This window comes from Lontra canadensis, unplaced genomic scaffold, assembly GCF_010015895.1.
Source record: "Lontra canadensis isolate GAN:19392208 unplaced genomic scaffold, GSC_riverotter_1.0 scaffold61, whole genome shotgun sequence".
Classification (NCBI taxonomy): domain Eukaryota; kingdom Metazoa; phylum Chordata; class Mammalia; order Carnivora; family Mustelidae; genus Lontra; species Lontra canadensis.
This window is the reverse complement of record NW_022631055.1, coordinates 945,607-971,925: the sequence shown is the minus strand read 5'-3', so window position 1 is coordinate 971,925 and position 26,319 is coordinate 945,607. Positions and strand designations below refer to the sequence as shown.

The following is a 26,319-nucleotide window of genomic DNA, read 5'->3' as shown; positions in this document are numbered from 1 at the left end:
GGGATCAGAGAGGGAGACAAACCATAAGAGACTCTTAAATATAGGAAGCCAACTGAGGGTTGCCGGAAGTGGGGAATGAGCAGGGTGAAGAGGTAACTAGGTGATGGGCATTAAGAAGGGCATGTGATGTAATGAGCACTGGGTGTTATATGCAACTGATATATCACTGAATTCTACCTCTGAAACTAATAATACACTAAATATTAATTAACTGAATTTAAATAAAAGAAAATTTTAAAAAATAAACAAGTAAAGGTCCAGCCTATAAAACTGCCTACACACACAAAAAAAGTCCAGTCTTCTTTGGAGGAACATAATGTAATCCAAACTCATCAATGCATCAATCAAAACATTCAGGATACAACCAACAGAAAAATAGGAAATGGTACCCATTCTCAAGAGGAAAGATAATGAGTAGTTTGCCCTGAGCTAATTCAGATGTTGGATTAACAGAAAAGGATTTTTAATAGCTCTTATAATTATACTCAAAGATATAAAGAAAAACAAATGGAAATTCTAAAATTGAAAGATACATTATCTTATGTATCTTGACAGAAGCCAATGAATATGGAGGATAACAGAAATTGCCAAATCTAAAGAACAAAGAAGGGGTGTGGGGTGGGGTAGGGAAAAACATACCCTCAGTGACCTGTGGGACCATTTCAAAAGGACTAATATATATACTTACAATCCCATGAGGAGAGATAAGAGAATAAGGTAGAAAAGATATTTGAAGAAATTATAGCTGAAATCCCTAAAGTTTGATGAAAGACACAAATTTACAGATTCAAGCTCAGGAAATTTAGTATGATAAATACAAAGAAAACTACCTTTTCACAGTTATATTGTTGAAAACCAAAACAGAAAGAAAATCTGGAAAGCACCCAGATGAAGACAATAAATAGTATACAGGGAACAAGGATTTGAATGCATCCTGACTTTTTATTAGGAAAAAAATAAAAAATAAAAAAAGGTAGAACAGGGGCGCCTGAGTGGCTCAGTGGGTTAAAGCCTCTGCCTTCTGCTCAGGTCATGATCCCGGGGTCCTGGGATCGAGCCCCGCATCAGGGTCTCTGCTCGGCAGGGAGCCTGCTTCCTCCTCTCTCTCTGCCTGCCTCTCTGCCTACTTCTGATCTCTCTCTGTGTCAAATAAATAAATAAAATCTTAAAAAAAAAAAAAAAGGTAGAACATTCTTTTAAGTGCTAAAAGAAAAAAGCATTAGCCCAGAATCTAAATCTTGCAAAATACATTCTTTGTACATAAAGGCAAAATAAAGATATCTTCAGATAAATGAAATGTGAGAATTTGTTGTCAGAAGGTCCACAGGACAACAGTAAAGAAAGTCTTATCAGATTGAAGGAAACAATACTAGATGGACATTTGGATCTTCGGGAAGAAATACAAAGCATCAGGAATTATAAATACATAGGTCAATAAAAAAAGACAATCTTTTCCCTCCTAACTTCTGAAAATGAATGATTATTTAAACTACAAGTTATAATACTGCCTTGTAGAGTTTATAATATGTAGATGTAACTTATAAAAAGACAATTACAGCACAATGTGTGATGTAGTACTAAGAAGTTAAGGCTATACACTATATTCTCTATTGTAACCACTAAAAAAATAATGCAAAGTTACAGCTAGAAAACAGAGACATATTAAAATGGAATTTAAAAAAATGTCCAGTTAATTCAAAAAGAAGGCAAAATAGAAAAATTAAAAATACGGGGCAAACAAAAATAATGAAATGACAGGCTAAATTTAATCACATCAGTAACTGAGTTGATCATTAATGGACTAAACACTCTTAAAAGGCTGAGATTGTCAGAAGGGCTAACAGAAGTATGCAGGCTATCTTAATGGAGTTATTTTAAAAAACTTATTAAGGGGCGATTAGGTGGCTCAGTGGGTTAAAGCCTCTGCCTTCAGCTCAGGTCATGATCCCAGGGTTCTGGGATTGAGCACCACATTGGACTCTCTCTGCTACGTGGGGAGCCTGCTTCCTTCTCTCTCTCTGCCTGCCTCTGCCTACTTGTGATGTCTGCCTGTCAAATAAATAAATAAAATCTTAAAAAAAAATTATTAAAGGCATAAAAGAAAACTTGAATTAAGAGTGAGACTATTTATTGAAAAGACTGTGATTTAAATTGTAAAAATATAATTTCTCTCGCAATTTATAAGTTCAATGCAATACCAATAAAAAGAAAGATTTTTTTTTTATAACTTGATTCTAAAATTCAAATGAAGGAACAAATGTACCAGAACAGCTAAGACAATTTTGAGAGGCAGGGAAGAATAAAAAGGGAAGATATACTTCTCGCCTATTAATATATACCTGCAAATTATAGTAGCTAAAACAGTGTGACACTGGCCTAGGAAATTCACAGAATGATGGAAAAGAATATAGTCCAAAATGTATTTATAAACTTTGAATATAGATAAATTGATATTACAAGTTAACAGAAAAAATGAATTATTAGTAAATGTGTTGTAAACGTGGCTTACTCTGGAGGTTCCCATCTCATACCATACCTAAGAGTCTAAATGCCAAAATGCCAAAACAGATTAATGATTTAATTTGATAGCTACTACTAGAAAATTAATAAAAAAAAGTAGGTGCCTAATTTTGTGACTTTGGGGGTAAGGAAAGATTTCTTAAATAAGACTTTATTTATTTATTTATTTTAAAAAAGATTTTATTTATTTATTTGACAGAGAGAGATCACAAGTAGGCAGAGAGGCAGGCAGAGAGAGAGGAAGGGAAGCAGACTCCCCGTTGAGCAGAGAGCCCGATGTGGGACTCGATCCCAGGACCTGAGCCAAAGGCAGCGGCCTAACCCACTGAGCCACCCAGGCGCCCTTAAATAAGACTTTAAAAACACAAATCACAAAATAAAAAAGGGAAGCATTAACAACATCAAAACTAAAGATTTCAGGTTCACTCTAGACAAAGAGTAGGTTACCACAAGCCAAGTTAAAAGGCTTATGATAAAGAGGGAGATAATATATTCAAATTCTGGTTCCTGAAAAGGATTAATGTTTAAAACACATTAAAAAAATCACTTAAAAATAGGAAGAAAAAAGGGTAACAACAAGATTAATTCACAAAAGAGCAAACCTGAACCAGGGCCATCATATTGCTCAAGTTTTATGTGGTAAGAGAGCCCTGAAAGGTGTGCAGCCTCCAGGGTATGATTTATACAGTGATGACATTGACTTTTTATGATATAGAGAGATCCTCAGCTGCACAGGGAAATACAAACGAAAGCAAGGAATACCAGTTGGTACCAATTTGACTGGCAAACTTAAAGTAGTGATTAATAATGAGAAAAAGGAGGAGGTATAAAGCAAATACCATACAAAAAACAATGGATATGCATATATGTTAAATACAAGAGCACAGGTGCTAATATAAGGGAAAAAAATAGGACTGAGGTATAGGCTAAATAAAGAAAACAAATGAGGGCCCCGAAAAGACCAAAAATAAACAATATGCTAAAAACTAAAGAGTGTATGAGTTACTCAATTTTGTGCATCAAGATTAAAAGAAAAATACCGTATATGATAAAGATACTAGGTAATTCTAGAAAATGCAAAGCAATTTATAGTGACAAAAGCAGATCAACAGTTGCCTAAGGAAGGGGAGGGGAGCAGGGAAGAAGGGATTATAGAGAGGCAGGAAGAACCTTTTGGGGGTGACTGATATGTTCATTGACTTTGGTGACAGTTTCCCAGTTGTATACACGTGAAAACCTATTAAACATACACTTTAAATATGTGCATTTTCTTGGATGGCAATTATACCTCAAAAAAAGCTGTTAAAAATATTTTTAAAAAACCAGGTATTAACAAATTCCATATGATAAAAATCTATACTGTCTACATAATGTACTTCTATTAGATGTAATTAAGCAACCTGGAATCAGCAAATAATTACAGCATTATATATATATTACCTGTGTTTGTCCCCTCTGAAATAATGCTGATCCATGAAGAATTTTAAACATATCTACCTCACAATTTATATTCCGAAGTGAAGTCAAATCTCGACCATCGCACCTATAGTAATAAAGGAAAAAAGTATGTAAAGCGGTGTTCAGAATCAGAAATATCACCTATTATTTCTTATTCCTACGAAGGAGTGCTCAACTCCAGTTGTGTAACACATCACCTGAGGAATTTGAGAACTTTAAAAAATAATACAGATACCTGATCCCCACCCTAAATCCCACTGAATCACAATCTCAGATTGTGACCCATTCACTTCTACTGTTAAAGAAGTTCTGCAAGGCAATTCTGATGTGCATTCAGGGTTGTGAACCACTGCTCTACACACAAGTCCCACAGATAAACAGTCAGACACATCCACACATTCTTCAACACCCATTTATGAAATACCCAAATTCTTTAATGTTCACTTAAAAAAATCATTTCCTTGCTTTGAGCAAGTTGCCACTTTCAAGATAACTTACAGAGGCACATACTTCAATTCCATCAAAAAAGGATATATTTACCTTTTGTATTCATTCAAAATAATACTTCTAAAAACCTCCTTTGCAACAACATTGAAGGATTCTATTATTTCAAATGTATCAGCCTCTGGAAATTTTTCTACAGAAAGAAAGACAAACCAAAACAAAGGTTTTCTCTTTTTAGAAGACACGATTTCTCTTCAATTCATAGTATCAAATCAGTTAATTATGGTAGTAAACCAAGGGAGTTGATGCTGAACTATTTAGTCTTCAAGCAAACAAAGCATACAAATCAAATATTCTCAAGTAGGAAAGACACAAGTATTATACCTCAAACATATTGTTATTGAGAACTTAATTTGTTTTCTACCAGAACAACAGAGCTTTGTTATTAGCTCTCTATTGTATTATGTTACTAACAAATCCAGCCATATTATTGAAAGGTCTGAGTGACACTTTTAAGATTAAAAGTAATCACCTTCAATGTTTTGCCTTAGGAACTTTTCTCTTAGTCTGCAAATAGAGAAATAATTTGCTTTGTATGTTACAAGTCCCTACTGTTGCCTTTTTAGTTAACATTTATTAGTTTCTTTCAGGACCCATGTGCTATACATGTTTCTATTTTAATGCCTTTAATCTTTGTAACAACTTACGAGGTATATTTTATTATTACCACCATTCTAAAGAAGAAAAAAAAGGCTTAACAAAGTAAATTGCCTGAGATCATACAGGCAGTGACAGGTAGAACTGTGACCTGAATACAGGTCTGTCTGCCTGTCTAGGCTTATGTTTTTAAATGTTAAGCTACTTTATCAACTGATTAATACCAAGCCTTAAGCACTGTTCTCTCAAGCATTTGGTTTATTAAATATAACTTTCACCAGGACATAAAAAATAGACAGAGATATATATATTAAGAAATGTATCTTTGTTAGTCAGGAATAATTTTTAAGTATTACACTTTAAATGTCATGCTTGGTACACATTTAGTTTGTGACTGATATTTACATAATAAAATCCTTTGCTTAGTAATTCCTAGAGAGCTAAATTCTCTAAGATCTAATTTTACAATTCCACAACAACATCAGTTAACGTTTTTTGAATACTTGGTTATGTGGCAGGTACAAATGCAGATGACTTACCTATTTAAAGTAAACCAGATATTATCATAATTATTACCATAATACCATAAACCAGGTATTATCAGTATTACAATTTCACAGATTAAGAACTCAAGAATTTTAGAGTATTTTTCAGATTTTCAAATGACATGATACAAAGTTTCCCATCATAGAGTGTAAGAACCTGATCCAGAAAAGATTGGGAATATTTCACATTCAACGTTTTACTGGTGCCCTCTCTATCAGGTACAGTGATGACCACATTCACAGAAGTTCAAGATTTTATTTATTTGTTTAAGAGAGAGAGAAAGAGCAAATACACATGCATATGAGCAGGGGGTGGGGCGGTAGAAGGAGAGGTAGAGAGAGAATCTCAAGCGGATGTTGTGCCGAGTCCCACGTGGGGCTTGACCTCATGATTCTGAGATCATAACTTAAACTGAAATTAAAAGTCAGATACTTAACTGACTGAACCACACAGGTCCCCTCATAGAAAATTTTTTTTTATTTTTCAGAGAGAGCGAGCGCACACACACAAGCAGGGAGAGCAGCAGGCAAAGGGAGAAGGAGACTTCCCACTGAGCAGGGAGCCTGATGTGGGAGTCTCTCTCAAGGCCCTGGATCATGACCTGAGCTGAAGGCAGATGCCTAACTGACTGAACCACCCAGGTGTCCCTCATAGCAGTTAATTTAACAGTAACCTTGGGATGCATCATTATTTACCGAAGATGAAACTAAGGAACAAGGAAATAACTGATTCTCTGAGGTTAATAAAGCAAAGTTTACCTTTTAGTTGTTCCTCTGTATCCAATCTTATCTTGTTAACAGCTTCGTCTCTGGAAATCTAAAAGAGAGGGGAGGTTCAGTATACATGGAAATATATAACATTTCTATTTTTACATTTAACAATTAACATCGTTATGTTGTTAATTGCTAACAATTACATTGTTACAATTAACACACGTAATAGTACTCAGATTTCTCTACTGGTAGTATTCTTTCAAAGATTAGAGCTAGTTATTGATTTGTAAGAAATATTACCTATTTAATTCATTCAAATATATTTACACACTTCCCTAAAACTTGCATTAATCAACAAAAGGAGAATGGAGAAGCAAATAACTACACTTTTACTTAGCTTTCTGTTTAGAGATTTTTAATAAAAATTCATAAATCAGATTATGTGAATTATGACAAAAAAGAATTCCCAGAACAATTATATAAGACAAAATTCAAAAATACCTACTTTATCGTGTTTATAATCAGTGAAAACTGCATAGAGTCTTTCCATGGAGAGTCTATTTTAAGCACAAAATAAATGTCAGCATAATAGTTCTTATGTTAATAGTATAACAATACTATTATGAACAAAACTGCAATACTTAATAGTAAGCTAAAATATTTAATAAGCATTTCATAAAGAATTTTTAAAAATGTATTTATTGTTCTTTAGCACAGCTAATCTGTTTACTATTTATAATACAATATACCAAATTTCTTTCTCCTCATCTGTCAGGTAAATCACTCACAGGTACTATGCCCTTCCTTCTTAATTGTTCAATTTATTTCACCTTAGATTTTTCTTACATACAAACTTTCTCTCCCCACTTTTTTAACTTCTTGCTTTTTTCTATTCTCTCCACTTTGGCTGTTATTGCAGGCAACTGTTTTGTTGGGGACAATTTACATCTCTTTAGTCTCTGACTGACTGATGGCTGTTAAGGCTGATACCAAGGGAAATATTAAGTTTTTCAATTTATTTGAAATAAAATGAAATACTCTCTGGTAATTTCATTCATACTTACTGAGTGCCTGCCTATGAGCTGGCACTGTTTTAAGCACTGGGCATAATGAGGTGGTTATACTTGATTTCTTTTCAAGAACCTCAACAGTTTCCTTAGATATTCAAATATCTTATGATTTATTCTTTTTCCTTGTTTGACATAGATATGCAGATTATCTGAATCTTTTTTTTTTTTTTTTTTTTTTTTTTTTTTTTTTAAAGATTTTTTATTTATTTATTTGTCAGAGAGAGAGAGCACAGGCAGACAGAGTGGCAGGCAGAGGCAGAGGGAGAAGCAGGCTCCCTGCTGAGCAGGGAGCCCGATGTGGGACTCGATCCCAGGACGCTGGGATCACGACCTGAGCCGAAGGCAGCCGCTTAACCAACTGAGCCACCCAGGCGTCCCAGATTATCTGAATCTTAACCAGTCAACTCCCTCCCCTTTTCATTTGAGACTTAAACTTAGGCGCTTGAAGTGAGAACTGGCTTACCCTTTCTAAAGCATTAGATTGGCATTTATGGCGCTCACTTTGAAAATAGAAGGATGCCATATAAGAAGTAATGCATGCTTGCTTCCATGGGAAGTTTTTAGGCTTACGATTAAATTAAATCTGGTAATGACTTCAAATTTTCTTTTGTACAGATATTCTTACTTATGAGTGTATTCCACAATCTCTGGTGAAGGGGTAAATAACTTCTGAGGTGTCCTCTTGGTAACACCAATTTCTTTTACCAATTGCTGGATGCCCTGAATTATTTGTTGGGTATATTTTACCCCTACTTTAATAGCATGGCAGAAGTCCTGTTGTAAAATGTTCTCCGCAGAGGCTTCCATCATCACTAAAGGGAGGAAAAAAAAGATTGCCATTGAATCTTTTACCAGTATAGCATTTTTAAGCACCTTGACACAACATAAACACTATAGATCAGTTTTGCTTATTAATGGTATATCAACCGTTTTAATTTCTTTCCTTCGAATCAGCATCCTTCCAAAATGTAAACAGCAGTAAATGAATAAAGAAACCTTAATACTTGAAATTAGGCTTATAGCTTTCTTCAATTTAGTAAAGGATTTCTCATAAAAAAATGAAACAAAATAAACTATGCATACTTATTTATTAAATAAGTTTTGAGATATAATTCAAATACCATAAAAAGCATACAGCTGCATTTATTTTTAATAAGTACTTAAAATGAAATTTAAAAATATCAATAAAGTAGGAATCCAGTGAATTTTTTTTTAAAGATTTTATTTTTATTTATTTGTCAGAGAGAAAGAGAGCAAAGGCAGGCAGAGTGGCAGGCAGAGGCAGAGAGAGAAGCAGGCGCCCTACCTAGCAAGGAGCCTGATGTGGGACTCAATCCTAGGGCGCTGGGATCATGACCCAAGCCAAAGGCAGCCGCTTAATCGACTGAGTCACCCAGGCATCCCAAATGTTTTCTGTTTAACAATTATTTGATGTGACCTCCTACTCAATTCTCTCATTGTCACTTGTCTAATGCTTGCACAGGTGGGGGGAAATCTTTTGCAGTGATACTGTGTCAAGTAAGCCAACTAGAGGACTGTTGCTACTCCCATAAAAAAGCTGCTTTTATGGTTTTGTGATAGTAAAACTCCTGTGTAAAGGAGGGAAGCGCCAAGTAGCACTTCTGGCTCCCAGTATCACTTCCAGTAACATCTGCTATTCAGGTTTGGCTTTGGTTTCTGCCAGGCCGCTAGATTCCTGCCTCCTCATGTGTCATTTTTGGCCCTTCTCAATTTGTACAGTTAAACATCATGCAATGCACAGATAAGATGGTAACTATCATATTTAATATTAAAACCACATCATGTTGTCATTAAGATTTATTATTATCTAATCATCACTTGTAAAGCTTTTAGGTCTAACCTAGAATGAAAAAAAATCTTTTGTGCTTTGTATTTCATATTGGAATTCCAACAGTCAGTTGAAGCTGACCTGTGAAACAAAAACAAAAGATCTAACATTTGTGTCATGGAGTTCCAGAAAGAGAGGATAAAGATGGCAGGCTGAAAAGTCCTGGAAAAATAATAGCTGAAAACTCTACAAATTTGGCAGAGACATAAACGCTCAGATTCAAGAAGCTGAGTAAACCCCAAACAGGGTAACCCAAGGAGATACATATCCTAATTAAACTTTGGAAAACCAAAGACAAAAAGATCTTGAAGCCAGCCAGAGAAAAGTACCACCTCAGCAATATGGGAAAAGCAATTAAAATAATAGATTTATCATTTGAAACCATGGAGGTTGGAAGGGACTGGCATATTATATTTTAGGTGTTGAAAGAAAAGAACTGTTGATCCAAAATCCTATGCCCAGTAAAAATATTTATGGAATAAAGGAATGAAGGAATATATATTTAGGAATGAATTGAGACTCTTAGATAATTAAGAAAATTTGTCACTGGCAGACCTACCCTAAAAGAATGGCTCAAGGAAGTTCTCTAAACAGAAAAAATAAAAAGAGAAACCATGGACTATCAGGAAGGAAACGTACTGCTAAGCAAAAATGTGGGTAAATACAATATGCTTTCCATCTCCTCTTGAGTTTTCTAAATTATGTTTGATGGCTGAAGCAAAAGCAAAAACTATAACTTGGCCTATTGTGGTTCTAAATGTAGAGGAATATTGAAATGATTTTATTACAAATGGAGGAGGGTAAGGCAAGGTCAGGTTTCAGTACTTCATTTGAGGTGTAAAGCAGCTTTTCTGACACAATGATACCGCAATTATACTTATATTTTTCTTCTTATCAGTATTCCCATGACATCCTCCCTCACTTTTTGCAGAATTAAACTGGAGATTTTTAAAAATGCATTTGATGTATGCCTCAACAAGCTGATTTAAAAGAAAATATGAAAGAAATGATATGGTAAAGAAATCAATATTCCTTAAACTTTGTTTTCACTAATTAAACTTCAAAGCAATTCATTTTTGAAAATACTTTAGAAGGAAATAACTTAGTTTTTTTTATCTATAGATCTGTGCTATCCAATTTGGCAATTACTAGCTCCATACGGTTATTTGCATTTAGATAAAATTGTATAAAATTAAAAATTCAGTTCCTTGGCTACTCTAGCCACATTTCAAGTACACAGTAGCCACATATTCACAAATAAAACATTTACTTCATTGCAGAGTTTTACTGGACAGCATTGCCATGTAGACTAAAAATTTACACAAAAAAGTGCTGTCTAAATGATTGCTGTTAACCATTTTCAGTAGTTGAAGATTAAAGATTTTTTTTTTTTAAAGATTCTATTTATTTATTTAACAAACAGAGATCACAAGTAGGCAGAGAGGCAGGGAGAGAGAGATGGGGGGCAAGCAGGCTCCCCGCTGAGCAGAAAGCCCAACGTGGGGCTCAATCCCAGGGCCCTGGGACCATGACCTGAGCTAAAGGCAGAGGCCTTAACCCACAGAACCACCCAGGTACCCCTAAAGATTTTTGAGATTAGTTGAAAACTGTGAATTCTAGATACAAATTTCTTCTTTCTCTCTTTTTTTTTTTTTTAATTTGACAGACAGATCACAAGTAGGCAGAGAGGCAGGCAGAGAGAGAGAGAGGAGGAGGAGGCAGGCTCCCTGCTGAGCAGAGAGCCCGATGCGGGACTCGATCCCAGGACTCTGGGATCACGACCCGAGCCGAAGGCAGAGGCTTCAACCACTGAGCCACCCAGGCGCCCGATACAAATTTCTTCTTAAAAATAGTTACTGGTTTATTTTTTCCTAAATTATATCCTAGCATACATAGAAAGATGAGTGATATTAAGTGTACCAGTTGAAAGCAAGCAGAATGTGCAGAATGGTGCTGAAGTCATCTAGCAGCCAACTGCATGAAGAAATTGTTCTTTAGGTCTTATTCCAAAGATTTGTTGATTACTAAATATTGTAATAATGGAATGGCAGCAATTACTTTTTTGTATTTTTCTATCCCAGAAGTTCCATGGTGATGGTATTGGACTTGGGCCCAATATTAAGTTTGACACATGAACATGAAGTCAAAACAACCTTCTGATGCTTTATGCAGTCTCTAGAGTCTAACTCATCCATCTAGAGAGCAAGAGGTAAGAAGGGCAAGCTAGAAGTTGCTTATGGGGTTTTTACAGCATGCCACAGTTGCAACAAAGATCTTCAGTGCATTCCTCCCACATCCCCATAAAATTAGAGGGCTTCAAAGTCTAAGGCAGGTAGAGGCTATTTATTTATGGCCATTCAGAAGCAAGTTTATTTCTGTGTCTTCATGATAAGAGCAGGTATTAACAGTATGCCTATTAGGTACTAGGTATTATGCTTGGCACTTTACAAACCCTGACTCTAATCTTCACAACAACCCTGTAAAGTAGCCAAATCAATTTACTAAGTGAAAGTAATGAACACTACAACTTTAAGCAAAAATAAATTTCACATGCAGACCAAGTAAACTTGAGACAGTGAACCAGTACTCTGCTCAAGGCCCTTTCTGGGATGCTCAAATATGTTAAGGGTCATCTGTTATTCATGACTTCCCCAAATCTTTGGAATGTTCTCTCCATATTGTGATAGCCTACCACAGTAAGAATCTCATCTTCTGGAGCTAGAATCCAACAATCATTTCCTTGTTTCTCCAGTAATTAAGATTACAATCATGTGTTATAGTTGTTCTGTCTGGTGTGATGTAAGTGAAAGTGAAAATTGCTATGTGAGGTCTTTAGTAAAGCACCTTGAAAGGGAAGATGACTTACTTAGGTGGCATACACCTTTTAGTTACTCCCCTCCTTTTTTTTCCCTCTAGCCTATAGATCAGGTTAAGTTGGCCAGAGCTCCAAAACCAAGTTCATAAGCATGAAGTTGAAGGCCACACATTGAGGATAGCAGAGCAGAAAGCTGGAAGGAATCTAGATTTCTTAAGGTATCATGGAGCCAGGGGCACCTAGATGGCTCAGTTGGTTAAGCGGACAACTGATGATTTTAGCCCAAGTCACGATCTTAGGCTCATGAGATCAAGCCCCTGGACGGCTCCCCACTCAGTATGAAGTCCGCTTGAGATTCCTTCTGCACCTCCCCACGCTGGCCCATGCATGCACACGCGTGTGTGTAGTCTGTAATAAATACCTTTACTGGGGCACCTGGGTGGCTCAGTCATTAAGCATCTGCCTTTGGCTTCAGGTCATCATCCCAGGGTCCTGGGATTGAGCCCCGCATCAGGCTCCCTGTTCAGAAGGAAGCCTGCTTCTCCCTCTCCCCACTTCCCCTGCTTGTGTTCCCTCTTTCACTGTCTCTAATAAATAAATAAAATCTTTAAAAAATAATAATATCTTTACAAAAAAAAAGGTATCATGGCCCCCCTGTTATTTACTTTAGCAACACGAACCCTAATTAATATGTAGATAATGTACAACTCCTCTTATATATGTTTTAACTACCATAGAGTCCTTATTCTATTTCCATCACTGACTAATATTCCAAAAGAAGCTGGAAATGTGTTTCACACATTAATTGTACATAAAAGTACTAAAAGCTTAATAGTTTACATTTTATCAAAATATTCCCATATCAAAAGATCCCATGTCAAAAAGTCCCAGACATCAAATACCACACAGTAAAATTAACTGATAAGATCTTAATTAATCTGTCCAAGGTTACACAGTGTGACAGCTGCTGGGTTTCAGATACAGGTCATTCTACTGTCAAAGCCAATTCTCCTTCAAGAGAACTGGGCCAATTTTCATTCATGCAGTTATGGCATTTTTATTACAAGGAGTGAGGGTGACCTATGGTCAGTGCATTTCTTATATGTTTTCTACCTTCCAGAAACAGGTGACCTTCTTCTCAAAGGACATTAAACAAGCGCTGAATGATGAATTAGCTAAATTAATATATTTAAACTAATAAAACAATTTATTACCAGATTTAGAAATTCAATTTTTAGACTAGCTTATTAGTTTAAAAATAATTACCAGAATTGTCTTGGTAAATAAAGATTTTTATATATTTCAAGTAAAATTATATCACATTCTGTTTTTTTTTTTTTCTTTAAGATTTTATTTGTCAGAGAGAGCACACAAGCAGGGGTACAGCAGGCAGAGGGAGAGGCAGGTTCCCCACTGAGGAAGGAGCCCGATGGAGGACTCAATCCCAGGAACCTGGTATCATGACCTGAGCCAAAGGCAGATGCTTAACCAATTGAGCCAGCCAAGGCTGTATCACATTCTGCAATTTCAGGCTGTATCGCATTCCGTAATTTCAGGTATTGTTTGATATGAAGCAAGAGCACCACCAAAATAGGACAGCAATAAAACAGAACAAAAATCTTTATGGCTAAGTGACAAGACACACATACATAGAAGAATATAAATGCATTTTTAAGAAGCCAGAACTTACACTTAAAATCCAGAACAAATGTACTACTTAAATTACTTACCAATTTGACTTTTAGGTGCTCCAGCAACCACTAAATTTAAAGTACTGGAAGACATTTCTTTCCGTGTTGGATTAATAACACATTCTCCATCGATCATTCCTATTCTCACTGCCCCTAAAATACATCAAAATACTGGCAGTTGTGTAAAAAAAAGTCTGTTTTCAAGACACTATCCCAGTGATAGCTTTGATCCCTATCTTTAGTTGTGACTACAATAAAATCCATATTTTTACTATGGTTTTTAAGGCCCACAGAACATCCTACCCCACCCTACCTAATAGCCTCACTAGAGCACTGCGCTGCTGAGATACATTATTTTTTCCATACTTCTGTGATTATGCTCGTGTTCTTTTCCCAAGCTAGACTATACTTTTTCCAAGGCAAATGCTTACCATTTGATCCTACTAAGGTTCAGTTTAATGTTGAGTACTCTGAGAAGCCCTCCTTGACAACATGATTTCAAAGACTAAACATACCTTTCTCTATCATTTTTACTATAGCTTTATTTATAATACTGTTTATAAATAATTATTTGTTTGTTTCCCCTATTTACACTGAAAGCAAGAACTATTCCTAGACTGCCTTTTTTCCTTCAGTTCTTAACTTAGTATCTGACATTTAGGATATTCAGAAGTTACTCGATGAATCATTTTTATATTTCATGATTACAATTTGTAAGAGTTGTAAGTTATAAACGTATTTGTTTTATCCTGAAAGACCATGTACTATAACAATTTCCTATCCCCACCCCCCACACCAAAAGTCCTCAAACAGAGAGACAATTAAGAAGTCAAAGCATCTAGGAACATAAAGTCTCTAACACCATAACATTTTGCTATCAAAAACAAAACCTAAGGCAAGGATGAAAATATCTTGAGCTGAAAGGAGTCTTAGAATATCATCTAATTAAACTCCCTACGAGATAATAAGTCAGAGCTAATTAATCTATGCTCTTGCTATAGCATGCTCACTAGTATTTCAAGAAAAAACATAATGTTTCTTATTTTCAAATCTTAACTTACCAATAGGTCCATTCCAAGGAATATCTGATAATGAGAGAGCTACAGAAGCTTAAAAAAAAGGAAAAAAAAAATAAGAACTGAAGTAAAAAGATTTCATTCCTTTAAAAAGACCATGATAATTTTAATCTTGATTTTTATACTTACCACCATTAATTGCTAAAATATCAGGTTCATTAACACCATCTACTGCCAACAGATTACAAAGTACCTGGTACAAAGGAAAAAATTCAGAGTACTTAAAAAAAATCTACTTGATTTAGGAGGACTATCATTTTGGCTAACATCTTGGGCTAATATAAAGGAGCCCTATGTGTTTAAAAGCATGAGCTTTGTAGTCAAACCCCTTATTTCTGGCTATCATTTAACTAAATACGTGCTTGACTATGGCAAATTACTTAAGCCTCAAAAGTTTCTCATTTTTAAAAGGGAAAAATAATAGCATTTTCTTAAAAGGTTTTCTGAAAATTATAGGAAATACTATTTGCAAAGCATTTACAATACTGGGCATGTTGAAAATATTCAGTAAATGTCAGCTATTTCTATTACATAAAAATATTGTTTTCTGCTTAGCGTATAGAAAACAAAATGATGAATTCCTTTATACTGCAATAATATGCCTATGTCATGTACTTAAGAAAACAACTTATTAAAAAAAGAAAAAAACAACTACTTGAGGCAGTGACATCCTTGCAAAAGCATATCTGCAAGGCATATTTATTTTTATGAAATAAGTAAAGGTTCATTAAAGCATATGGGTCATTATTCTGAAAGAGAATAATATTCACAAAAATACCAAAATATAATAAAGTAGAAGTTTAGAGGACCCAATAAAATAGGTAGTAAAGACTAGTTTGTATCAATTGTCCTAGCTTCTGACACTAATATGACTTAACAGGTCCCAGAAGGGTCTGTCCCCACCTTCCTCAATTACTCTAAACTTTAAAAATTACCAGTTTGTTTCCTGTGGGCTTTTGTGCTTCCCATTCCATCTGCTCAGAATGTTTCTCCCACACTCGTAGGTTGGCTAACTCCTACTCATAATTCAGGTATCAACTCAAAATGACACTGAATAAATATTAATTTTTAAAATTATTAATGTTTTAAAAAAATTAGCTTAATATAAAATAGCATTACCAAAAATTCTTATTTTGTGTTCTAATGTTTAGCCTAGGAAGTATTATAGAAATTCATTAAGTAATTTTTTATTGATTTAGAAACAAATAAACCTAAAGCAGAATATACCTGTGTATCATAAAAGTAACCAGCTGGAAAGAGAGGTCTAATTGAACGATCTGCCAAAAGAAAAAAAAGAAAAGACACTAAATAGTACTGACAAGAGTCACTTTACAGTTTATCTTTTTCTCCTATTAAACATCAGGCTGAAAAATAATATAGCTAGCTGTTCAGTATATTAAAAAAAAATTTCCTTGGACTGATTTACTGAAGGGGTCATAGATAAATGTCAATGATTCAATTAATATATATCCTGTCCTAATAACAAAAAACTAGCAGGGCATGAACAAACAAGTCTAAAACTGGGGAGCAATTTTTCATCCTGGTTCCATAGGCATTAGTTACACATATAAGCCAAGGAAAGAGACTTAAGACCAGCAAGAGACCAAAAGAAATCTTTCCTTGGTATTGTGTCTGAAAAATGCATATAAATTTACACAAAATAACCTTTTTTTTTTTTTTTTAAAGATTTTATTTATTTATTTGACAGAGAGAGATCACAGGTAGGCAGAGAGGCAGGCAGAGAGAGGAAGGGAAGCAGGCTCCCTGCTGAGCAGAGACCCCCCCCGATGCGGAACTCGATCCCAGGACCCTGAGATCATGACCTGCGCCGAAGGCAGTGGCTTAACCCACTGAGCCACCCAGGCGCCCCCAAAATAACCATTTCTTTATAGAAGAGCTATAAACTCAAATGATCCCACAATATTTAAGGATGTCAAAGATTTGAAAGATTATGGGCCTTATTTCAGTAGTTGATTAATATAATGCTTTCAAAATTTACTGCGATGAATATGAAAATGAAAAATACTAGGGACAGATTGAACTGAACAGTAGAGGCATGAGCCATAGAATTTATATGCTCAATAGAGATTCATTCATTTCATTGACATACATTTATTGAATGCCTATTCTGTGTCAGGTAGTATAACAAGTACCCAGGATTCAGTAGTAAATAAACAGTTTTTTCTTTGCTGGAGCCCATATCTGAGTGAGGGGATACAGAAAGTAAATAATCTCGGGTAGTGTTAATGTAATGGAAGAAAATTTAAGAGAACTGTAAATATAGATAGAAGAAATACTAACACAGGCGTAACAGAGTTAATGCCTCTATCTTACTATCTTACCTATTACTCGACTTGTAAGAATTTCTTTATCAGAAGATCCAATCTCTCTTCTGAGATAGTTTGTGGGAATTCTACCTGCTGCAGCAGCCTTCTGTCTATAGTCAACCTGAAATAGTAATGAAAAAAAAAATGAAGTTCATTTGACTCCTTTTTATGGCAACAAACTATTTTCCAAGAACCACTATATATATACTAATTTTCCTATATATACACTATATATATACTAACAACATGGTCCAGATTAAGAATTAAGGATATTTTATTTACTTTTAGCATTTCACGTCTTTTTGCAAAGGGAAAACTGATAGAAATATTTCAGTAAACTGATTTTTAAAAAGTCTTCCGCTTAGCAGTGAACTACACAGCCTTATTATTTCCCACAGTGGCTTATTCTGGTCAAATAAAACATTCCCTTTTTTGTATCAACTCTGTTACATAAAATTGCATTTCTGTTTTCATAACAGAAAGAAGCCATAAACTCATAAAGCACTCCTTACTTCTCACCGAACATATACTTGCAAACTCATACTGAAGGGAAACCTATGAGAGCAATGAATTCACTGCTATTCAACATCAAAATCTTCATGCATTTCACTGTTCTTACCAACCTGGCCATTCTAAAGCAGCTTACTACTAATATAAGAATTGATTATGAAGCAGTCAGTCTAAATTCTTTTAATGACTCAAACTACAAGAGAAAATCCTTTGTTGTATGAAGTTTACACTGTGTACTTGTTAGACATTAGACAAAAATATTACAAATTCTACATTTATGCCATATTACTGTTCAGATAAATCAACAAATACTTACCACCAAAGGCATGAACTGGGAAGGTGAAGGTTTTGTTTTACTGACCGCTGTGACCATCACCGCAGTGTCACCTGACTTAAACATAAATAACAACACGTGCAAATTCCTTAAAAAACAGACATTAACATCTAAGTAGTAAGTGAGTGAATCCTTGCTCCAGTTAAATACAAGGAAAAAGAACTGTTATTCCATGACACAATGAAAGTGAAAATAATTAATCACAACTAGTCAAATCTTGATCCCTTCTACGAGATCAAGAAAAGGCTTACAAAATCGCTTAGTCCCAAGCAATCGTATTTTCTACTACTTAAGAAATTTCGGCTACATACAAAGAAAAATTTCTCACTTATCACAATTAAAGAAAATAGTAAAATCACTTTCTCTAGAGAAGTATTACAGAATTTATTAACAGAACAAAACAGAAGCCCAAGTTTCAAACATATCTTAAAAGTCACTTAGTAAATCCAGCCCCCTGACTCCCTGGTTCTCTGGAATGGTTCTGAAACCAGAAATGGCTTACAGTACCACAATTCTAATAAGTGACATGATGTTGTAAAGAAAGTAGCAGTTCCATAAGCATTTTTAAGATGAAAGTTTAAAAATCTGGACTTTTTACCTGTACTACAGCAGAGCCATCTGCAAATCTGGCCAGCTTTCCAGAGGATATCTCTAGTTTTCTGTTTAAAAATAAAAATTCAATACAAAAGGACTTAGGTCATCAATACAAATCGCAGTTCAGTATAAAATAATCTAAGATTCTAATAGAAGAACCAAGCCACACAGGCCCCCCCCAGCAAAAAACAAATAAAAAAGGGATAGAATTCACAATTGTTATTAAAAGTACCAGAGGAATTTAAGAGCTACTTAAGGAAAAATACAGAAGGCACAGGAGAAATCTGAATGAAAGATAAAATACTTTGGGGGTGGAGAAGTTGTACTTAAATATTAATACCCATTTATAACCTTCATTTAGTCTCTCATCCCTTGTTGATAAAAGGAGCCTTTTGACAGACAAACAAGATCATTTCTCTACTTAAAATCCTTTAAAGTATCCCTAGTACTTTCAGGACAAAATATAAATTCCTAAATATTGTCTACAAAGACATTCATGTTCAACAATGGTGCCAAGACAAGTCAATGGGGTGGAGGTGGGGAAGAATAGCCTTTATAACCAGTGGTACTGAGACAACTAGGTACCCATATGCAGACAAGTTAATAAATTTGGATCTCCTTCCTCATACTATAAATAAAAATTAATTCAAAATGTAGTATGAACCTAAATATAAGAGCTAAAACTGTAAGAGTCTTAGGAAAACACATAGGAGTAAATCTTCATAAACTTGGGTTAGACAATGTCTTATATATGACATCAAAAGTACAAGCGACAGAAGAAAAAATAAATTGTACTTTATCAAAATTAAAAATTTTCTTGGTTCAAGGGATATCAAGAAAGTGAAAGAAAACCCACAGAATAAAAGAAAATATTTGCAAATCACATATCTAACAAGGACTTGTATCTAGAATATGTAAAGAATACTTATAACCAAATAAAAAGACCAACCTAATTTTAAAATTGGTGAAGGATTTGAATAGAAGTCTATATACAAAGAAAATTTACTAAATATCCAGTTAAGTACATGAAAATATGCTCATGTACATAGGGAAATGCAAATCAAAACCATAATAAGATATTACTTCACATCTACTACGATGGGTGTAGTAAAACAGATCAATAACAAGTGTTGGTGAAGATAGGGAGAAACTAGAACCCTCATATAGTATTTATGGAAATATAAAATGGTACATCTCTCTTGTGAAATAATCTGGCAGTTCCTCAGTGGGTTAAACACGTAAGTTGCCAAATGATCCAGCAATTCTACTCCAAAGTAAATACCAAGAGAAATTAAAACTTTTTATGTCCATGCAAAAATTTGCATAGGAACATTCATAGCCACAGCATTATTCATATGGCTCCCAAATGGAAACAATCAAAATGTATATCCACTGATGAATGAATAAACAAAATGTGGTCTCAGTGCATACAATGGAATATTATTCAGCCATTTAAAAAATGGAAGTATTGGGGTACCTAGATGGCTCAGTTAGTTCAGTGTCCAACTCTTGGTTTCCACTCAGGTTGTGATCTCATGGGTCATGGGATCAAGCCCTCTCAAACCCCTCCCCCAAATCAGGCACCTCACTCAACAGGTGAAAGATACTTTCCCTCTGCCTCTCCCCGACTCTTGTGTTTTATCTCTCCCTCTCTCTAAAAATAAATATATCTTCAAAAAAAAAAATATGCAGTATTGCTATGTGTTACAACATGGATATAACTTAGAAACATAGTAACTGGGAACACCTGGGTGGCTTAGCCGTTTAAGTGTCTGCCTTTGGCTCAGGTCAAGATCCCAGGGTCCTGAGATCAAGTCCCACATAGGGTTCTTTGGTCAGCAGGGAGCCTGCTTCTCCCTCTGCCTCTGCCTCTCACCCCTGCTTGTGCTCTCTCTCAATCTCTGGCAAATAAATAGACAAAATCTTTAAAAAAAAAAAAAAAAGAATTTTCATACCTTAAAAAAAAGAAACATAATAAATGAAAGAAGATAGTCACAGGAGACCATACACCATTGATTCTATTTTATGAAATGCTCACAAGAGGCAAATCCATAGAGACAAAAATTCTCTAGATTAGTGGCTGCCTGGGGCTATGGAGGTTGGGGAGAAATGGGAAGTTACTGCTAATGGGCCTGAGATTTCTTTTGGGGGTGATAAAAACATCCTTAAATTGATTGTGGTGATGGCTACAACATTGTGAATAGTACATTCTAAATGGGTAAATTGTACAGTATGCAAATTATATATTAACAAAGCGGTTTTATAGATATTAAATAGGTGGTATTATCAGCCTTATTCCCCAGCTTCTGCAGAGTACAAAAAGAGGTTACTTAAGGCTTGAAACAGATCAGCAAAACTTGTCAAAGAAACCAAAATTCATGAGTATTGTGAAGCCAAAGCAACTCAGTGACTCCTGAAGATAACGAGAGAGATGTTCTGTCCTATGAAGCCTGCTTCGGAAACATTCTATCATGGTCCAGTGCTGAATACACATACATACACACATACGCACATGCTAATGCCCTGCACACCCTCTCCTTCATACGCAAAAGGGATAAAGAGATAACTCAATATTTCTACCCATTAAACACTTCTGTCAGAAGCCTCAGTTCATGAAAAGCCTATTTATCTATTCAGATAGACTCATTTTGTTAAATTTGAAAGCCAAAAAAAAAAGCATGTACACTTGTACTCAGTCATAACTGAAAAATTGATTTTAACCACAAGAAATATATGAGAAATTCTAGATGGATTTCTGTTACTGTTCAACACAGATGTTGTGATGACAGCCTACAATAAAAACGGGTCTACCCTGATAGATGGAATGAGGAAGTGCAGAGATAAGGCTTGAGTTGGCATAGTAGGTGGAGGGAATGAGATGCTCAGAGCCAGTCACATAGTGTAGACTCAAGTGAAGTCCCACCAACCTATAGCTTAAATCAATATTAAGGTTTTATGTGTAAAATGTAAATTTGGGGTCTTGAAATTTTGTTTACTCTGGAGTAAGAATATGCTACTAGTACTTCTCAAGACCTAACAGGAATTGGCATGCCATCCCAAAATGTAAATTCTGAGTGATTCCTGTGAAAGAAAGGGGAGTATTCTCTAAAGTAAATTGAAGTGGCCCCAAGACAGAGAAGAGGAGCTGTAAAGCTCTAGTTCTATTCCATTAATGGGGATCTTGATCCAGAGTTTTTGAGATTGCCCACAGTGGCATATTTTTTTGCCTATCCTCAGTGATAATAAGTCTTTATTTTTTAATGGGGATATAATTTGTACAGGGGACCAAAAGAAGGCAGTAGAGAACAGAGGTTAAGAACGTGGGTTCTTTCTGAATAATGGTAAGCATCACTGGAATAAAATACTTCAGTCTGCAAATGACATATATCACTTTTTATTAGGTTCCACTGGTGAAGAGCAGTCACATGGCCCCACCTATGCAGGGACCAGCAGTGTACCAAAGAGAGCACACATACTCACAAAGCTTGAGGCAAGGAGTACGTGACCCACTCCTCTGCTAAGCAGCCCTTCCCAATTGTATCAGCAGGCAGAGAAGTGAAGCTGAGGAAACACTGTTAAGCTTCTACAGCTGACCTATTTACAATGGGAACTGATTGAACCAGTGAGAAAAACAAATAGGCCTGCAGTACCCCTAGATATTCTCATACATGTACACTTCCATTTATATGCTTATTCAAACAACACTTGGATTTATATATTTATTCAAACACCACATTCTCCTGCCTTCTTTGTTCCCTCTGTTGAGTCTATTTCAGTAGGGGTCCTAGCGCACCCACCAGATAGTCCTATGGTCCTAACTTGGTGATTGCCCTGATATGAACTGTTTTTCTCCCAGGTGTGTGCAATTTATATTACACAAAGAACCAGGTGGTTACTTTTCATTATACCTCATGATCTCAGCTGGTGTTAACTGACCTATGTAACTTTTCCTGTTCATGCACTTTTAGTTCTGTTTTTGGTGCAAACTTATTACTTTTATATATCAGGACTGATTTTACCTCTTATCAATTTACTCTTCAGTATTTTACATGTAAAATATCTCCAGATACAGACAAGATTGATAACACACAGGCCTTTGGGTGGCTGGGAAGGAGATTTCTGAGCCTTTTAAAATGTTCAGCCATGTGAATGTTTACCTAATGTGAATGAATAACTAATACAAAAAAACACTTGAAGACATTAAATAAAAAGGATTAGGATGAGTAGTGAGATTCTATTCATGGGAAGAAGGGTGGGAAAAACATGGCTGAAGAGAAGGTTGAACAGAGCCAGCTGCCACAGGGAGTACAACTCCAGGGAGAGAGAGGTTTTAAAAAAACATTTTTAGAAACATCTGTAGAATGATGTGGAATGTAACCACCTTCCTCCAACTTCCACTGAGAAAAATTCACTACTACAACAACAACAACATCAACAAACAAACAAAAACCCCAAATATCTTCATGACTCAGCCTCTGCCTGTCACTTGGCCTTACCTTTGATGCTAAATTCACATTTCACCTATTGCTTCATACACAGTGAGTTATTTGTAGTTACTCAAATGCACTGTCACCTACCTGTAATTGCACTTCCACTTTCTCCTTGCTAATTCCTTCTCCTCCCCCTTCAAGAGTCACCTCCCATGACAAGCTTTAGGGTGGGATAGAAACGCCTTTGTGCTCCTTTGGCACCCCATTCACACCTCTCTCACACTGATTTTCCTAGCATCTGTGTTTATCTTACTCCCTATCAGAATCTGTTTCTACAGTGCCCTGTACACAGCAGATGCTCAATAAAAGCTTGTTGAACTGAAAATTAAACAGTTGCCTCAAAGGCTACTCTGAGTATTAAGTACAGCATTTGAAAAACACAATAGTACATAATTTCCTAAAGCACTTTATATAATACACATGGTAACGAGTATAAAGTGAATGGTATATAGTAGTCAAATTCAATAAATGTTGCAAAAAAAACCCTTAATACAAAGATGAAAGAAATGATTTACCCAGAAGGTATGATATGTAGGAATCTAGTTGTTGCAACACATGACACAGGTTCAAGAACTAACTACAAGAGATCCAGGTTTACTGATAAATGAAATATTTAAAGTAGATTATGGAAAATTTGGAAAGCAGGGGCTACTATACCGTTGCTTTGAGTCTGTTAAAAAAGTCTTTTTATTACACAGCATGTGTTTGTTCTGAGGCATTTATTCAAAGAATGATAAGTTACTGAAAAATGGAAGAGATATTTTCTCCCTCAAAAAAACAGAATCAGAGAATGCCAGAGGTGGAAAGAGCCTTAGAAGTCATCTAGTCTGGGGATCAACAAAGTATACAGCCTGTTTCTGTACAGCCTTTCAGCTATTTATTTCTTTTCTTTTTTACATTTTTAAGGGGTTTGTAAACATACACCAATATATGACAGACAGTATGCAGCACACAAAGCCTAAAGTATTTACATCTGGCCCCTTACAGAAAAAACTGACCCTTGACCTAGGCCAGTCTCATTTTGTGACAAAAAGTAACTTGTTCAGGATCAGTCATTTAGTAAGTTAGGAAGGAAGACCTGTAATCAATGGCAGATTTTTTGGTTTTGTACACACAGGGTCAAAGATTTTAAAGTACCTATGAAAAATGTAGATACATAAAGTAAGCATTAGCAATTTCAGTTACTCTAAAAATATGTTTTTAAAAAGTGACTTTATTTTTTTAAGATTTTATTTGTCAGAGAAAGAGGCAGCACTCGAGCACAGGCAAGGGAAGCAGCAGGTTCCCTCTACCCCCCACCCACCCAGCAAGGAGCCCAATGTGGGACTCGATCCGAGGATCCTGGGATCATAACCTGACTGAGGGGAAGGCAAACGCTTAACCGACTGAGCCAACCCAGGCGTCCCTACAAAGTGATTTTAGACATGAATTATGGCAAACGGACTCATGGAAAAAGTATGCGCTTGGAGAGAAGCAAAATCCACATAGTCTCAAAGTAGGTGACTCTGAGAAAACTACCCTTTTTGAGCTTCTGTTTGAACCATGAGATGAGGTAAAAGCACCTTTACTGCAGGTTTAAAAAGCGTCTATCATGTAACTAGCGTTCAATAAATTGAAGTTTTCCTTCCCTTCCTACCCAGGGTCATACTGACCATGCATTTAGGGAATAAATTGGATTTGATGACGCACGCATCCACTGTCAACTCCATATCCTGAAGTGAAATGTTTCCCACTTCAGAGTCCAAGAGTCTCCGCAAATAAAGGGGACGAAAGTCAGGTGGACTGACTCAGCTGGAGAAAGGAGCCGGAAAGGGGTAAAAGGGAGGACCGAGAAGCAAAGGACACGAGGCTGAAACAGTGCGGGAAGGGGAATGGTGCCAGGAGACATACACCAAATCCAGAAATGCCAGAAATCTGGCATTTAGGTTTGGGGTAAAGGGTAAATGAGACCCGCGCTGCCAGATTCCTAGCCTGGGAATCAATGTACCTCGGGCTGCACGGGACGCCTTGTGAAAGGACACAGGACGCACGTTGTTCCTTACCTGCTGCCTAAGTCCACAGCCACGGCTCGGAACCTCGCGCCACCCCACAGAGCTCGCACCTGTAGCTGGTTGAGCGTCCGATCCCGCCCTAGCAGACGAGGGGGACCATCGCAAAGCGGCCGAAGTCGGAGGCACGAGCAGCAATGCCTGCAGGCCGCCATGACACCCGGCACGCGATCACCCCGGGCTGCACCCTGATTGGCTCACTCTGACGGTGGGGCGGAGCTTGATGCGGTTTCGTTTCCGTGGTGCCGGGCTTGGGGAACTCCGCGGAAGCGGATACCTTCGTCGCTTTCTACGAAGACTAGAGAGGGTCAAAACTATCTGAACGCAATTGTGACAACCTATCTTTCCCGTTTAAGTACCTGCCAGTGAAAGGCAATTGGAAAGTTAATGCCTTTTGTGTATGTGTGTGCTATCGTAATTTAAAAGAAAGTCCCAGAATGATGCAAATGTTGAGCAAGTAGGGTAAATATAGTAGTAGTAGAAGTCATCAGAGAAAACATTATTTGGCTTCTGTGAACTGAGAATTAGAGGAGAATTTGTGTAGTGGACCATGGAAAGAGATCTCTCTCTTCTCTCCTCTGCCTTGGTTTTTATTTTATAAATTTCACACAAATAGTACAGCAAAGGTTTATGTTAATTTATTTCTAGTAAGTTAATTTCACTTCTTAATGACCTGTATCATCATTTTAGATCTTTGACATCATTTGTTATTCATCTTCTTCTCTATTGTTAATATTCAGCAACTCACTTCTCTGCCCCTTTTGATCAAGTGTCTTTATTTTTTAAACCAACTCTTATTAAATGCAAAATGCCAGCTACTATTTAAAAGAAATGTTTTGGAAAAATGAAGAAAAGTAGTTTTTGGAATTTGAATTGGATAAATTTTCAGGGAGTAAATCTTCTACACCCCTTTTAATCCTGTTAGAACATCTTCATATGGTTCCTTGAATGAATCAATGATAATTTTTTTTTTATTATGAGGGTCCTATTTCTCTTTTAAGATCATAACCTCCTTCATTCAAAGAAATCCAAACAACAAAATCCAACATACACTCAAACGTGGTTTTAAGAACTAAAAATGTTGAACTTCAAACAGACAAATGATTTAGTAGCAAAGCAGCTCCCTGACACCTTGGCTTTCATAGGATATTAATACTTATTTGGAATGTCAATAGAA

The 26,319-nt window shown here is 36.0% G+C and overlaps 1 protein-coding gene across 4 annotated transcripts in view; it reads right to left on the bottom strand.

Moving 5' to 3' along the window:
* Nucleotides 1-25,327, bottom strand: part of PNPT1 (polyribonucleotide nucleotidyltransferase 1) — a 45,822-nt gene extending 20,495 nt beyond the window's left edge. The window contains exons 1-13 of one of the 4 annotated variants that reach the window (XM_032877736.1): nucleotides 25,137-25,327; nucleotides 18,609-18,669; nucleotides 17,993-18,067; nucleotides 17,182-17,287; nucleotides 16,067-16,116; nucleotides 14,969-15,032; nucleotides 14,825-14,872; nucleotides 13,803-13,916; nucleotides 8,034-8,220; nucleotides 6,844-6,895; nucleotides 6,384-6,441; nucleotides 4,519-4,615; nucleotides 3,961-4,063 (exon numbers count right to left, since the gene is read on the bottom strand). In XM_032877736.1, coding sequence (XP_032733627.1) covers nucleotides 3,961-4,063; nucleotides 4,519-4,615; nucleotides 6,384-6,441; nucleotides 6,844-6,895; nucleotides 8,034-8,220; nucleotides 13,803-13,916; nucleotides 14,825-14,872; nucleotides 14,969-15,032; nucleotides 16,067-16,116; nucleotides 17,182-17,287; nucleotides 17,993-18,067; nucleotides 18,609-18,669; nucleotides 25,137-25,297 — 1,176 coding nt within the window. In that variant the 5' untranslated portion in view covers nucleotides 25,298-25,327. Of the gene's footprint in view, nucleotides 1-3,960; nucleotides 4,064-4,518; nucleotides 4,616-6,383; nucleotides 6,442-6,843; nucleotides 6,896-8,033; nucleotides 8,221-13,802; nucleotides 13,917-14,824; nucleotides 14,873-14,968; nucleotides 15,033-16,066; nucleotides 16,117-17,181; nucleotides 17,288-17,992; nucleotides 18,099-18,608; nucleotides 18,670-25,136 lie in introns of those variants that run through there. The other 3 variants (XM_032877737.1, XM_032877738.1, XM_032877739.1) reach the window with 3 other exon arrangements.
* Between the last annotated feature and the right edge of the window lie 992 nt (nucleotides 25,328-26,319).